This window comes from Hemiscyllium ocellatum, chromosome 43 (genome assembly GCF_020745735.1).
Source record: "Hemiscyllium ocellatum isolate sHemOce1 chromosome 43, sHemOce1.pat.X.cur, whole genome shotgun sequence".
NCBI classification, from domain to species: Eukaryota; Metazoa; Chordata; class Chondrichthyes; order Orectolobiformes; family Hemiscylliidae; genus Hemiscyllium; species Hemiscyllium ocellatum.
Window position 1 is genome coordinate 20,493,256 of NC_083443.1, and position 15,775 is coordinate 20,509,030.

The 15,775-nt window shown below is 38.7% G+C and overlaps 1 protein-coding gene across 2 annotated transcripts in view; it reads right to left on the bottom strand.

Annotated features, from left to right (window-relative positions):
• The window catches only part of LOC132834896 (vinculin), a 120,108-nt gene extending 104,336 nt beyond the window's left edge, over positions 1 to 15,772 (bottom strand). The window contains exon 1 of one of the 2 annotated variants that reach the window (XM_060853994.1): positions 15,434 to 15,772. In XM_060853994.1, the coding sequence (XP_060709977.1) occupies positions 15,434 to 15,601 (168 nt within the window). In that variant the 5' untranslated portion in view covers positions 15,602 to 15,772. The remainder of the gene's footprint in view (positions 1 to 15,433) is intronic. The other variant, XM_060853993.1, reaches the window with a different exon arrangement.
• Between the last annotated feature and the right edge of the window lie 3 nt (positions 15,773 to 15,775).

Genomic DNA, 15,775 nt, shown 5'->3' on the forward strand with positions numbered 1-15,775 from the left:
TTTCTGCTACCATATCCACACAGTTGAAGGTCACATGTTTGGAAGGCGCTTCTAAAAGGTATCTTGGGAACCATTGCAATGCATCTGAAACGATGGTAAAATCCTAAGTGTGGAGATAGCAAATGCTGAAGATGGTGGATGGTAATGCCAATCAAGTGGACTACTGTGTTTTGGATTTAGCCGAGCTCAGTTGTAGCTGCATTCACTGAGGCAAATGTAGTCAATTCCACCATACTCCTGACGCATGCCTTGAAAATGATGGGTTAGACTTTGGAAGTCAGTTGCCGAGTTACATGTCACAGAATTGCCAGCCTTTGAGCTGGTCTGCATTTGTCGCAATAGAATGGAAACAGTTGGTCCAGTGAAGTTGATGATGAAGCTCCAAAACCAAAGTACATTCTATCACCTTGCTACTCAAAGTGCTTTCCAAGCAGCATTGAACAACTGAAAAAAAGTGGAAGGATATGAAGAGCAGGTTTTCTTGTCCATACATAACTTAATACTTAAATCGCTTCCACAGTCATGGTTGAGGATTTAACTACCCCATTACCTTTGATTGGTTTGACCTAGCCTTGGACAATTAATACTCATGGATGTTGATGGAGGTACATGGGTTTTCAACTTAAAAGTAACACACTCACCAAACCACAGGAGGTTGATGGACAGCATGCAGGAAGGAAGAAGTGATGCTTTTGTCATATGTCACAGCAAAATAACGAGATTCTCACTTAATGGAGCTGATCCTTTCCTGACACTTGTAAAGTGTATACGTTATTTGCCACTTATCAGTTTACAACTGAAATGCTATCTGGATCTTGTTGCATGCAGACAAGTCACTTCACTATCTGCAGGGTTGTGATCTGATCAGTTGACGGAGATGACCAAGCTCTACACGTATGCAAAACAAGAACAGCATTTTATAATCTTGTTTCCACTGGGTATCCTGAGCAGATATTTCTTGTACCATCACATCCCTTCATAAGTAAAATTCAGGAACACTTTTTGAATTCACTTAGGTGTTCTTGTATTTTCATTTTGTTTTAAAATGAACAATGACAGATGGAGCTAATCACCTAATTTAAAAAGGTGAAAACATTGGAACAATCCTCTGGGACAGTCACTAACATATAAAGAAATGCCAAAAACCAACAAAAAACAATAGGCCACCAAGTTACACACCTTGTAGGTCAACTATTAAAAACGGAATACTCTTCCAAAGAAACATGGCACTGTGGCTTATATAGGTGTACACTTTCATAGTCCTACATTTTAATTACTTCACTTGCCGAAGAACTCATTTACCTTAGAAAATTTGGAAGGTTAACTAATTTTTCCTAGAATAGAAGATGTATGTCACAATTCTTCATAGTCAACTTCAATTTCTCTTCAGTGTTTCAGTTATTCTCCAAGATACAAGATTTACATAGGAACAGAAGAATCAGGAGCAGGAATAGGTAATTCAGCCTCGTGAGCCCACTCCGCATTCACTATGATCATATTCTGGTCTCAACTCCCCTTCCCTCCCTGCTCCCCTCAGCAGGTTATGCTATTTTTCATCAGATAAAAATCTATTTCTTTCTTGAATCTATTAGTTAATTCTGCCTCCACTGCACTCTGGGGCAGTGAGTTCCACAGATACAGAACCCTCTGCGTGAAGTAGTTTGTCCTCATCTCAGTTTTGAACTTACCTCTTCTCACTCTCTATTCCATGGTCTTTTGAGATGTTCCCCTTGTGGGACAATCTGTTGGATGTCTACCTTATCAATCAGCATATGACACACTTTCATTCCTGGAAATCAACCTTGTGAACCTCCTCAACTGCCTCCAGTGCCACCACATCTCTGCTCAAGTAAAGTGACCAAAACTGGACACAATGCCCCAACCAAGACTCATTTACTTTTTTATAAATCCAGTTGTTTTGCAATAAATGCTCAGATCAAGTGATACTCAGCTTGTAAATAATAAAAATTTCCAACTCTGGTATGAAGTCACCAATGAGGATCACCTTGTCACACTAACTTATGGTCAGAACTTGGAGGCTGGCACAAAATTTCTCTTTAGACTTGTCTATAGAGTCCAATATTGGGGTGCACACACAAAGGACTAAAAGTGAACTCATTCTGGGCAAGAGTGAGTTGAAGGGTTGAGGTGCTTCTTTGCCTCACTGAAGGAATCTCAGATGTTCAGCTAGTTTGTTTTTAATGCAAAAGCCAACTGCTTTGAGGGGACATGGTCCTTCCAATTTACTTTAAACACCATCTTGTTCATGGAGTTGGTCTTCCCATCCCTTCTGGGTCTTACTTAGGCTAGTAATGTCAAAACCAAAATGTTGAAGTCCCCAGACATTAGCAGCATGCTATTCTGTTCTGTCACTGTTGGGTCTTCTATGGGTGGTTCTCAAGTTCCAAGTTCTGAACTTTGTTTTGAAGGGTGGAAGACACCAGTGTATGCGTTCTTTCAACATGGGATGGCCGTTGTACACCAGCCACCATTTGTCTGAACAAGGCCTTGGTCCAGTGGCATAGATGTTCGACGTTTTGGGCATAAGCCGTTGAAGGGCTAATGCCCGAAACATCGACTCTCCTGTTCCTTGGATGCTGCCTGACCTGCTGCGCTTTTCCAGCAACACATTTTCAGCTCTGATATCCAGCATCTGCAGACTTCGCTTTCTCCTCCAGATGCCAATATGATTCTCCATTGAGACTCCGTTGTGAGCAAAGGACATATGTATCTACACACACAGTGCCCTCAACATTGTCCAAACTCTTCATTTCTTGAATCTTTTCAGGAGCTCTATCTTGAATGATACTCTAGCAGCTTTTCCTCACTGCTCCATACTAGCAAGCTAAGCACAGACAAGAAGTGATTCACATGCAAGGGGGAACGAATAATTGTTATTAATAATGCCATTTCAAAACCAACCATATTGGCCCTGTAATAGCTGGGTGCGGCACAACTGCTTACGCAATTCTGATGGCTTTCAAAGATTGGCATGCAGTGGTAACAATCAATACATTGTGGTTGAGAACTCCCTTTCATCGACCATATGCCAAAAAGGAATTGCCAAGAGTTTAAGTTTTTGAATACTTCGAGCAAAATTTGTCATGAATTTAGAATCAAGACTAATCGTTAGTTGCAATTTCTCTTAAATACTGAAAGGGTTTCTTTTGAATCACTGCATTTCATATTAAAAAGGCAGCTAGGAGTAAATCAGAGTGTATCCAGTTAGAACAATCCAACTTATCAAATTTTATAATGGACCAATGAAGGAGGCACCACCCTGTTAAGTCACATTTTACATAATTTGTTATGACACAGACAGTCAAATCACATCAGTCTCCTTACCTTTGTATTCACAACATAATACACACTCAAAGACACTGTAAATTGATGCCAATGGTTCCTAACCAGTCTTTTTGACTAACCAGCCATTGTCTTTGTGAATAATTGATACGAGATACCAGGTTTACAACTTAAACAAAAGACTTAATTTACTAAAATACTGCAACTTTAATAGAGTAAAGTTAAACAATAAAGTCATCTAATTAATGTCTTGGGTTTAAAATCTCCATTCTCACACAAGACAGACAAACACAGATTGGCCAGATTGATCAACATCCTCAGAAAAATCAATGCCACCTTTCCCAATTTACAGTTAAGAACATTCAATTAAAATTATTTTCTATTCCCTCAACTTTCAGTAGTTGATAAACGGGAGGCCAGGCAGGGAGCTTGAAAGTCTTTATGCTTTTACATCAAGAGCCAAACTCCTCTCAGAAATTCTCAATTGCAAAACAGATCCAAAATCTACAGCCCCTCTGTTTAGCATGTTCTCTCCCAGACTTGCTGAAGCCAGTTCCCAGTGACCTTGTTAATGACCAAACATCTGCTATCTGGTTAAACTTGCAGCCACTCTGGAGTTGATGAGTCTATGGAGTTTGACTTTCATGTCTGGCCTCAGAAACAAATAAGATTGTGTGTTTGTTTTTGAAAAAAAAGCAGACGTTCACAATCCAAAGGTCACCTTTCAGCTCTCAGCTCACAGTTAAAAGCTTCAAACCAAAAATTGATAAAAATGGAGATGAAAAATCAAGTACTAACAGATTTAAATTCTGTCATCTGCTTAGTTGAGAAAAGACATTTGAAAACTTAGAAACCAGAGTGTCTTCAATAACGGCTGAATGTTTACTGAATCCCAACTGGACAATGGAGATCAGAGTGACAATGTGAACACATTAGTCAAATGTATTCATAAATTGCACTTGAAAATGAGCCTATAACTTCTCATAAATAGATTTCCCTAACTGCTCTCTACTCAGGAAGCAATTTGCAGCAATCTGTTTTTCCAAAGGAGTTATCTTGACAACTGAGCAAAAAAAAATTTGACAGAAGAGCAAAAATCTACCTAGTCGCTTTAACTTAATGTTGGCATATTGTGTCATTAGCAGCATTTTCATCTTGGCTAAGTTTGAGGTTGAGTCAGAGCCTGGAGTAGGCTGGGGCTGTTTTCCCTGGAGGAGAGGCTGAAGGGTGACCTTATAGAGCTTTATGAAATCGCAAGGACATGGATAGGATAAATACACAATGGTCTTTTCTCTGGGGAGAGGGAATTCAGAACTAGAGGTGAGAGGTTTGGGTGAGATGGGATTGATTGAAAAGAGACCGAAAGGGTAACTTATTCACACAAAGGGGGATGCGTGTATGGAATGAGCTGCCAGATGAAATGGTGGAGACTCAAGATAGCTCAAGACTTTCTAGTAAATTACAACATTTAAAAGAATGGGGACATGAATAGGAAGGGTCGAGAGAGTAATGGGCCAAGTGCTAACAGAAGGGACTAGATTAAGTTAGGATATCTGGTCAGCATGGACAATTTGGAGTGAAGGGTCCAAATTCCATGCTGTACATCTTTACGACTCTCAAAGTAATCAAATAACCAACTTTCAGTTTTCAAACAATAATTTTACTTGGAAAAGTGTAAATATCATTGCAAACTTGACCGTAGATCGAGAGTAACCATATGAAGACTTGGAAAGAAAAGAATAGTGAACTAATGACTAGTTCATATTCCCAATTTGTGCATGGTTTTAATCACTAAGTATCTTTTAACTTAAGTACACATTTTCCACAACGCAAAGTACAAGAATGTAAAGTGATGTTTTAGCAACATACAAACATTCCCAAACCAGATCCTCACACTTTCAGGCTTTCACAAGGCACAGGAAATTTGTATATGTACCCAATTTTGGTATGGCTGACAGCCAACCATTTGCTCACATCCCTTTCCATGCTCTGTCCACATACGGTCTCTTTCTCAAAGTCTGGTAATTACAACTAGGGTAATTAGCCAAGCCTTTTCACAAGAATGAACAAAACCTGAGGTCTACAAGATCTATCAACAAGTTTTAGATGACGCAAGAAGGAGTAACTTTATATATTTGCCCAAAGAGTTCTATGAATTTATGCCACATTAAGCTGTTTTCAGCATCACTATACATGATTTGCACAATATGAAATTCACATGTGCAAACAAGTAATATTCATATTCATTCCAGTAAATTCGAGGTTTCATAACCATCAATACTATTTCCAAGCCAGAAGAATGGTGATACCAAGGGTCTGAGTGGCCTTTCACCCTGAAGACCAGAGTTGAAATACAATCAATAACAGAGTCCTGATGAAGGGCTTATGCCCGAAACGTCGAATTTCCTATTCCTTGGATGCTGCCTGACCTGCTGTGCTTTAACCAGCAACACATTTTCAACTGTGATCTCCAGCATCTGCAGACCTCATTGTTTTACCCGAAGAGTCTCACATGTCCAGGCTAGAAAGTCTTGAGCTATCTTGATTTTGGTGGTCTCACTCAAATTCTTTTGACAACGAGTCCATTATCACAGGATTACCAAATCATAAACAACAAAAAGTTGATGTACCCTTTGTTACGCTCAAATGTTGACCCAGAGTGTCATATGGAAATTGGCAGTGTTTAGTTCTGCATCTAGTAACACAAAATCAAAAAAGTTGTTTCATGGTGCTGCTAAATGACCCAAATGGGAAAAAAAATCATTTACATCTCTGGCCTTGCACAAAATAAACATGGCTGTTTGGTTCAATCACAAACTAAAAGTCCTGAATATTTATGGGATTGTATTCAAATAACAATTGAAACCGGTGAGTTGCAAAAGTAGCCCCTTTATTCAGTAATAACAACACAAGTTCAAGGAGACAATAGAATCCTGAAATACAGTTTACACAAAAGCCCCTTTACACACAGTTATTACATTCATTAAAATTTCATTACTATGGTATTACATTTTTATCTACAGTACACAAAGGTTTGAAGGGCTCCGAGCTCAGTTAATGTGTTAAATGCTGGCTTCTACTTCTGATGGGATTTAGAGCACCTACCTAGTCTACTTACATAATTAGGAGATGTTCGTTCTTTTGTCTTTTAAGTTAGCAATTGTTAGTCAAAGTAGTAGGCCTATATGATCTAACTAAGTTATGATGTGGAGGGGTCGGTGTTGGACACAGGTGGACAAAGTTAATAATTACCTGATGAAGAAGCAGCGCTCTGAAAGCTATTACTTCCAAATAAACCTGTTGGCTGGTGTTGAGATTTTTAACCAACTAAGTTAGAAATTGTCCCCCCCTCCCCGGTCCCAACACACGCCTCATGTCTGGCCCCCAGTTATCTAGTGATGAGAAGATGTCTTACATACAATACAAGTTATACAGCAGTGAACAATAGACTGTACACTATCAGCACTGACAAGAAATCAAAACACACAAAGACTGGCAATTAACATGATTTCTCAAAGTAGTGTTCGTGCAACATCTTTAAATGCTAAATGACGATATAACCCGGACCAGTAATCCATATTGATTGAATAAATTGGCCTTTATTGCACAGGATTCCAGGACATTTAAACTGGCATTTGAGATAGACAATTTTTTCTTTCAAAGCAATGCTAAAAAAAAATCTTTGTTGCAGCCTGGCTTAAAATTTAATCAAAGCCTGGCATTGAAATATCATAGGAACAGAAGGAGGCCCATTCTGTCCATGAAGCCTGCGCCATCATTCAAGATCCTTTTTGACTTTTAATTTCATTAGCTGCTGGATTTGAACCCACATTCTCAAAGTTGGTATGGGGTTATAGATTGCTAGGCAATTATATCACGGGTCATTTGTCTGCAACGCATGTTTCATTAACATAAATTTGCTGCAACACAATTTACAAATTCAGGACACTGTCTAAACCGCAAACTTTTAGGATGGGTTGGCTGTAACGTGATTGCATCGCCAACATTTTAAGTGCAGTTTCTAAAACAGGATTTTTCTTCAGTGTTTCCACACTAAGAAATCTAATCTATAATGTGGAGGTACACAAGAATGCAACCATCGCATTATAGAAGAATAACCACTTCACCACCACTTCCCCCGTACCATCATTTAATACAATCATGACTGATTCAACACTTCAATGTCTTTTACCCAACCCATCCCCATTAACTGAATCACTCACCAACTGAACGCAAGATGAAAAGCTTGGACAATATTTTCTCAGCAAAATTCAATTTCTGTACTACTAAATGATTTAAATTTTTATACGAGGTATGTACACTTTAATTGGTCAAGAAAGTGCCATGAACCATGAACTAAGAAGTGGCTGTAATAAATTTGTTGGCAACCAATCTGTTTCTTGCTGCAAAATAGTGTGGCCATTTTAAAAGATCTAATTATTTAAAAACAATAAATTTTAAATTTACTATGCATCCTAATTTAAGAAATGTAATTTTTATTTAAACATTTTCTATGCAAAAACCAGAATCCAGTCTTGGGAATGATATTCTGTTGTATTCAAGTAATCATGTGAGTTGAATAATCATTTTAGAGATCAAGAACATTCAATTTAAATGGATAGCACTCCAAGAGAATTCACAATAGACCTGCCTCTTCCCAAACTTGTACAAACTGCTTTCTGCAACATAAACAAGACATTTGACCTCATTACCTCAGCATTTCTTTCTTTTTACATCAAAATTCCAATATTATAATAGCTTCAAATTATTAATGCTCCAAAACAATTTGATGTTAAAACTTTTTATGCTAACTTTTACAGTAATGTTTTTCTCCTAAGATCAAATGAAATACCAAATCCATACCCATTCAAAAATACATTAGTCAATGCCAAGTTTCTTGTCATTTTCCCACCTACCCCAAAAATGAATGACATAATGTTATAATTATAGGAACAATAAGTGTAGTCATAACAGTCATGTGACCAAAGAATTTACACCACAGAATATCAAAATTTCTTCAGGGAATCTATTTATTAGAAGAAAAAAATGTAATTTGGAGTGATAGAGAGCAGCGCCAGCACATCACGCTCCTCATGAAGCAAAAAACATGCAGCCATCAATTTTTCCATTCAAATTAACTCGAGGAAAATCAGGAGTTGCAAACTTGCTTTCCGAAATAGTGCTCCCAATGAGCAGCCAATCAGGAAACTGATCTTGTTTATTTGGATATTTGACAAAATCTGACCACTACAAAATGTAGGCATCAATTCAGTAAACCATTATGAAATGCAGGCTGGATCAATTAATTAGGAAGAATCAGGCATCATGGACTTTGACAGAATATCAAGCTTAACATATGGCCATTTCTTTTGAGCATTGTACTAGTAGATTGAGGAATTCCCAAATAAGTAGCTCATTTGGACCTTTAGACAATTCAACAACTTCCATGCAAATAAAACTAAAACAGAACAACATAGAAGACACCAGGAGGAAATAGGAGCATGGGTGTGAGGCAAAGAACAAGAGACATGTCCATTGCATTAAGCAAGTAGAGGAAATACTGTCCTGCAACCAAGTACATGTATAAGCTAAGAGATACAGAAACCAACTTAAAGAATTTATATAGGATATAAGCAGGCAGAGAGCGATAAGCTCTTAATTTTGTGAAACAAGAGGCTCAGCAGAGCATGAATCAGATCAGATAAGAACTTATAGTTAACAATGGGATGCTGGAGGCAAGGGTAATGGGTTATGGTAATGTCGAGCCATTTAACAAGATTAGGTAACATTCAATATGTAAGGTCAGTTTAACAAGGTGAAAAGTAGTCATTATGTGAAGTCAGTTATTCATTGTGTAACAGCAAATGGCTTAATCTTTACACTGACGCTCACTGATTGTAGCAGTCACCAATCAATACATATGTTGCCTGATCTGGATGCTCCTCCCTGTAAAATGACTATATAATTCATTGAGAAACTACTGTTCCAGATAAAACAATGAACTCAGGTCTCTGTGCACATGGGCAATCGTTCTCTCTCCCTCCAGGGCCCAGAACAAAGAGGTAAAATGATACTGCGTCTGAGCACTTTGCTATGACTAAGAGGAGGGGGAAGAACTGGGACAACAATTGTAAACTTGGTAGTATACAAAACATACCAAAACAGCAAGAGGATAAATTCAATGGAAAGGTGAGCAAAGGAAGGAATATAGAACAAGCTTTCATTATGATAATATCTCAGAATATTCAAAAGCATTTCATAATTAGCATTCAGGGGTAACAGTGGCAGAGTGACAATGACAGAGTGTAATCCAGAACCCCAGGTTCAGGTACTGGAGACAATTAAAATCTACAGTGAATAAAACAGTGAACTCTCATGGCAACCATGGGACCACCGTCAATTGTCTCTGTTTGCTGCATCTGCATGGATTTCTTCCGGATGCTCCTGTTTCCTCCCACAGTCCAAAGAAGTGCAGGTTAGGTGAATTGGCAATGCTAAATTGCCCATAGTTTTAGGTGTGTTAGTCATGGGTAAGTGTAGGGTAAGGAAATGGGTCTGGGTGGGTTACTCTTTGGATGGTCAGTGTGGACATGTTGGGCCGAAGGGCCTGTTTCCATACTATATGTAATCTAATCTAATCCCTTTCTAAATTGTATGCTATCTACAATGTCATCTAACTTTGTGGGAGCTGCAAATTGGGATATATGACTTCCTAAGCTATTAACCAAGTTGTTAATAAGTATGAATAACTGAGGCCCTAACATGGATTCTTATAGGGCCCCACTGTTCATATCCTGCAAGTTTGAGTACGTCCCCGTTATCCCTTCTTGGTCCCCTGCTACTCAACTAATTTCCCCGCCATGTCATTAAGTTGCCCTCAGTTCTGTGGACATTTACCTTAATTAAATTCTCACACAAGACTTCATGAAATGTTTACCAAGTCCACATGAACAACATCAATAGATAGATTCCTGTCCACTACTATAGTCACTTCTTCAAAAAAATTCAATGAGCTATGTCAAGTTTGACAAGTCTATGTCAGCTCTCCCAGATTAACTGAAAGTTTGCAACCTTTAGTTACCTCATTCTTGATTATCCAACAATTTCCCACCACAGATGTTCAGCTAACTGGCTTGTAATACTTTGGTGTTCTTCTTTCAGCCTTCTTAAATTGTGGAATGACATATGCAATTTTCCGAGCCAGAAGTGCAGCCTTGATTTTGGAAAAAGTGGCCCCAACACCACTTTGGATCCAATGTATAATCTTATCATTGGAGCTTCTGAAGTTCCAGACTGCTTGTTAGATAGTTTAATGTTTTCTTCACTGTTAGCTACAACTTTTCACCTTTCTAGCCTCGAAAGCAAAGTGGAATTAGACTGGAGGAAATTAAGAATCAACTTTTAATAATTCTCTGGGCCCAGAGAATGCAAAAACACCTCAATGAGCAACAAAATCAAAGGCAGAACTGCAGTGGAGATGATAGAAAGAGCAAAGACAGAAGCAGCAAGAGTCAAGACTACAAAGGGCAGAGGGAATAACACTTGAGTTCACAGAGGGAGATTATCAGCATAGAAATTCATAACAATGAAGCTCATGCAAAGCAACAGCAAGTAACAACAAAGTGGAAATGACAAAATAGAGGAATCTAGACACATTGCAAGACTCAAACAGTCCAGTCTTGCAAGAAAGGAAATTTTTTTTTAAAAAGCATTTGATCTTATGATGCAGATTCTGTCTATGTCAATAGTAAGTATTGTAACACTCAAGTCATAGAATCATTAGAGGCGCAATTCAGCCCAATAAGTCACCGACACTCCGAAAAGCATCCATCCAGCTCACCCCCACACCCTATCCCTGTAACCCCACATTTAGCATGGCTAATCTACCTGGCCCATATATCCCCAGACACAACAGGCATGGCCAATCCACTTAACCTGTACATCTTTGGACTGCAGGAGGAAACCAGAGCACCCAGTAGAAACCCACGCAGACACACGAAGAAAATACAAACCGCACACAGTCACCCAAATTTAAAATCAAACCTGGCTCCCTGGCACTGAGAAACAGCAGTGCTAACCACTGCGCCACACTGCCAATGCTTAAATTGTATAAATTTTTCTGAGAAAATTTAGACTTCAAACCACTGGTGTATGTGCAAAAATCTAACTTATCTGTGAGTCACAGAAAGGTTGGGAGATAAATCATTTTGAATTGTTCTACTCAGTGCTGTCTAGAATTGGAATTAAATTCTACATTACAAAAGATAAATAATTCCTTTTATCTACCCACTCAGCCTTCTGGACATCCTCATTCCTATATCTACAGCAAGAAATTCAGGGAGGAAATGTATCATAATCATTATCAAAGATTGTTACAAAGTACCAGAAATACTTACTGCTATTTAAAAATAATTAGCCTGACCAAACACTGCTAATGTCACATTTAGACCACAATGACACAGCAGCTGTTTCGACAAAAGCCTCAAGGTCAGGGAGGCTAGTTTTAAATAGGATCCTGACAAAAGGACTGAGTGCTGTTAATATAAACCTCAACAGGTAACAAAAAAAAATTGATTTGTAACAAGTGTTGAATTTTAGATTTTCAAGGTTCACGTTTCCAGGTGTGTTCCTAATTTAGTATCAGGCTGCCACTCATGCACCAGTTTTCCCCAGTGATTGAGAGTTTGGTATCAGTGAATAGCTTGCTCTGCCATTTCATTGGCGGAAAGAGAGGCAAGCGTATTTTCCACATTCTAATCTACTTCTATTACACAACCAAGCTCTTCTGGAGTACTGTATCCAGTTCTAGACTCCCTATTATGAGAAGATTATTATTAGGCAAGAGGTTCCAGAAGAGATTTACCAGGATGTTGTGAGGAATAGAGGATTTGAGTCATAAGGAGAGGCTAGACAGGCTGGGATGTTTTCACTGCAGTGTAGGTGGTTGAGATGTTAGGTTATTTTCCAGGAGGTTTCATTCATGAGATACAATTCGCACACACCAACTTCTGCAAATAGTTTAAGTTTATTAAAACCTGTAAGAGCAAGGTGACCTCCTTTAACATGCTTCGCAGGCGTGCAAAGTGGAGTCAAAAAAGGCCTCAAACAAAGGAAACATCCCTTTGTGCAGGTCAGTTGGTAATGCATACAGGTAGTCTGGCCACTACCTCTCCACCCCCACACCCCCAACCACGTTACCCCAGGTACATTGGTAAGGTGAGGTCATTCTCAGACATCATTTAAACATAAAAGCTCTAATCCTGGGAAATCATTATGCAAATGATTTCCTGACTCAGTGACTGCCCAAGACAATGTACGTGTGATATGCCCTAGCTCCGGGGCAAACGAGTTCTGGCTCCGCTATTTCCCTAGACAATGTAGGTCCGATGTAGGCACACTTCAGTATCGGATGAATGATCATGCAAACAAATTTGATTGGCTGGAGGATGGCTATGAAAGCATTTCTGAATGGAATGGACTAAATAAGAGTTTAAATTAGATAATAGTAGGATGGTAATAGGAAATGGCTGCCAAATGAAGTGGGAGTCATCCACATTCCTGCATGAACGTCGCCCCCATTCACTTCCAGAACGGTCAGCTTCTGAAGAAGTGTAACCCTTTAACATTGCATTCATGTCCAGAGAGATAGTACAATTTAATCTTTTAACATTAGAGAGATTACCTTACAGAGGTTTATAAAATCACGAAGGGTATAGATTAGGTGAATGGCAAGTGTCTTTTCCCTAGGGTGGGAGATTTCAAAACTGGGGCATATTTTAAGATGACAGGACAAAGATTAAAAAAAATGGAAGCAACATTATTTTTACACACAGCATGGTTGATGTGTGCCATGTGGATACAGGTACATTTGCAACATTTAAAAGACATTTAATATGTACATGAATAAAAAATATCTGAAGGGGTGTGCGCTAAGCATAGGCAGGTAAGGCGAGTTCAGTTTGGGATTATGGTCAGATTCTAACACTAAGACTGGAATCTAATATATCTCAAGACAGCATGTGAGACAGAATTTAATCTTTACACATAATAAATAATGTTATAAAGGAGTTCAAATTTAAGTCATTCTCCACTTGGCCTTCTCCTTGACCTTCATCTTGAATCCAAACCCTTCAATGTGGGCTTAAAATACATGTCAAATACTAAACCACAAAAGGGAGTCCAAACTAGAGGGCACAGGTTTCAGCTGAGAAGGGAAAGATACAGATGGAACCTAAGTGGTAACATTTTCACACATTTGGTGGTATGTATATGGAATGAACTGCTGGAGGTGGAGGCGGCTGATACAATTTCAACATTTGAAAGGCATCTGCATAAGTATATGAATACAAATGGTTCAGAGGGATATAAGCCAAATGCTAGCAAGTGGGACTAGATTAATTTAGGATATCTGATTGGCATTGGTGAGTTGGACTGAAGGGTTCCTTTCCATGCTGTATAACTCTGACTCGATGGATTGGTTGAGTCTGCTTCCATGGTCCAAGACTCAGTGGCAATGTTTTCAAGGAATTTAAGAGAAAGACCTTGAGACTATAAATGTTAGTTGATTTACTCAGAACAAACTGGTGTGGAAAAGTTCTATTGAACATTTCAATTTTAGCACTTTCCTATTAATGATGAGGACTCCAAAACAGGGGACATGTTTTCAATTGCTGAGAACCCAAACTCGGGAATTTCAGCCCTACATCTCTGCCTCTCTCTACAACTTTCCTCTTTTCGGACCTCCTTAAAATCAGGCTATTGGGCTGTCTACACTAATCTCATCTAACATGCTTTTTGTAACACATATTTGCTTTGTAATGTTCCAGTGCAGGGCCTTGGAAGGTTTTACTATACTTATCTAGCACCTTTTATGTGGGTTGTTGCTGTTCCATTGAATAAGTCTTTTGTTATCCTCTGAACTGTCCCTTCTGCCGGCTTTGTCTTTGATTTTGTTTCAGAATGCTCCTTTGTAGTACTTTTAATCATCTTTGATAAAGGAAGATTCCTTCAAATATTAGTAAAACAGCAAAACTAATTAAGTATGATACAGGAAAGCAAATATTTTTTCTTCCACACTTGCTCATTTTTGGCTAAAAATGGCTATATTCCAATAAAAATGCAGTTTGCACATTAATCAATTCATCAGAGACACGTGATGATGTCTTATCAAAACATCCTGTTTGTCAATGCCCAAAAGTTATACTTTTGAACTGAAAAGTGTCAGCCTAGTTGAAGACACACAATAAAGTAGTACTCCATTTCCTATTCACAAAAGATATCAAACACATTAGAATTCTCCAAGCAATGTCACAATTTGTGGCATAAAATTCCATACAAGACAACCAGTTCAGTTGTGTGTGCAGTATAGTTAGCCATGTGTGACAATGTCATCTTCGTGTCGTCACAAAAATCAGCCTGCCCCAAACCTCAAACCAACTTACGTTTCACACATGGTAAAAAGGGAAGCTTTGCACTAGTTCCAACTGTGTATGTTTCGACAACTTAAGTTGAGATTTTCCTAAAATCAGTTCCAAACTGAAAAACTGGCAATAGTCGGTACAAGAAATTTGTTCCCACGGGGTAAACCCAACTGATGGGAAGGAGGAAAGTAAAGCCTTTCGAAACTCTCATTGGGTTTGGTTTAAACAATTAAACATGAAACTTAAACATGCATAAGAGGTCGCCCAACGGAAAAAAGTTACAACACCCAACCTCAGCTAGGTGGCAGACCCATTGAAACTATCTTGAAGTATAACGATGCCATTCAAAAAGCACACACCCAACTGAAGAGTTTTTGTAGCGCATAAACTTGGAGGAAGAATATCAACGATGGGCAACGAAATTAACCTCAAGTTGTTTACGTGCAATGCATATTTCATAACGTGGGCTTATTTGGGCAACAAATAAAACCTACTGCAACCTAAAAAAACTGTCACGCTGACTCAACTAACTACATCATGCAAGAACTCCATTAACCCTATTAATTAGACATTTCTCTCCCTCTCTCCAACTTGGATTGAAAAAAAACGTCATTTTGGTAATCTAACGACATTTTAATTAGGGGAAAGTCATATTTACTGTATATTAATCTTCCCGAGGGGTTTAACAAAGCACACTAAAAAGTACTTACCCTGACCAGATTGCTGACAGCTGCCTGTACAGCAGCAACGGGACCGGTAAGGTCAGGTATTGCTTTCCCATCGACTTCACCCTCTTCATGCATAATCACTAGATGAGAAATTTGTTGAGCCACTGGCTCCAAGATACTTTCTATCGTTTTTGTGTGAAACACAGGCATTGTTGCAACTCGACTGACAATTGGCTTTTAAATTCAAGGTAAAACAGATGAAAGAAAGGAATACGATCGTCCAAATAAAAGGAACGATTATCAAATAAAACTCCACTTTCCGTCCCACAGTGCAAAAACACTCGCAAATACCCCTTTCTCCTCGAAAGTCTCCAGAGTAAACGC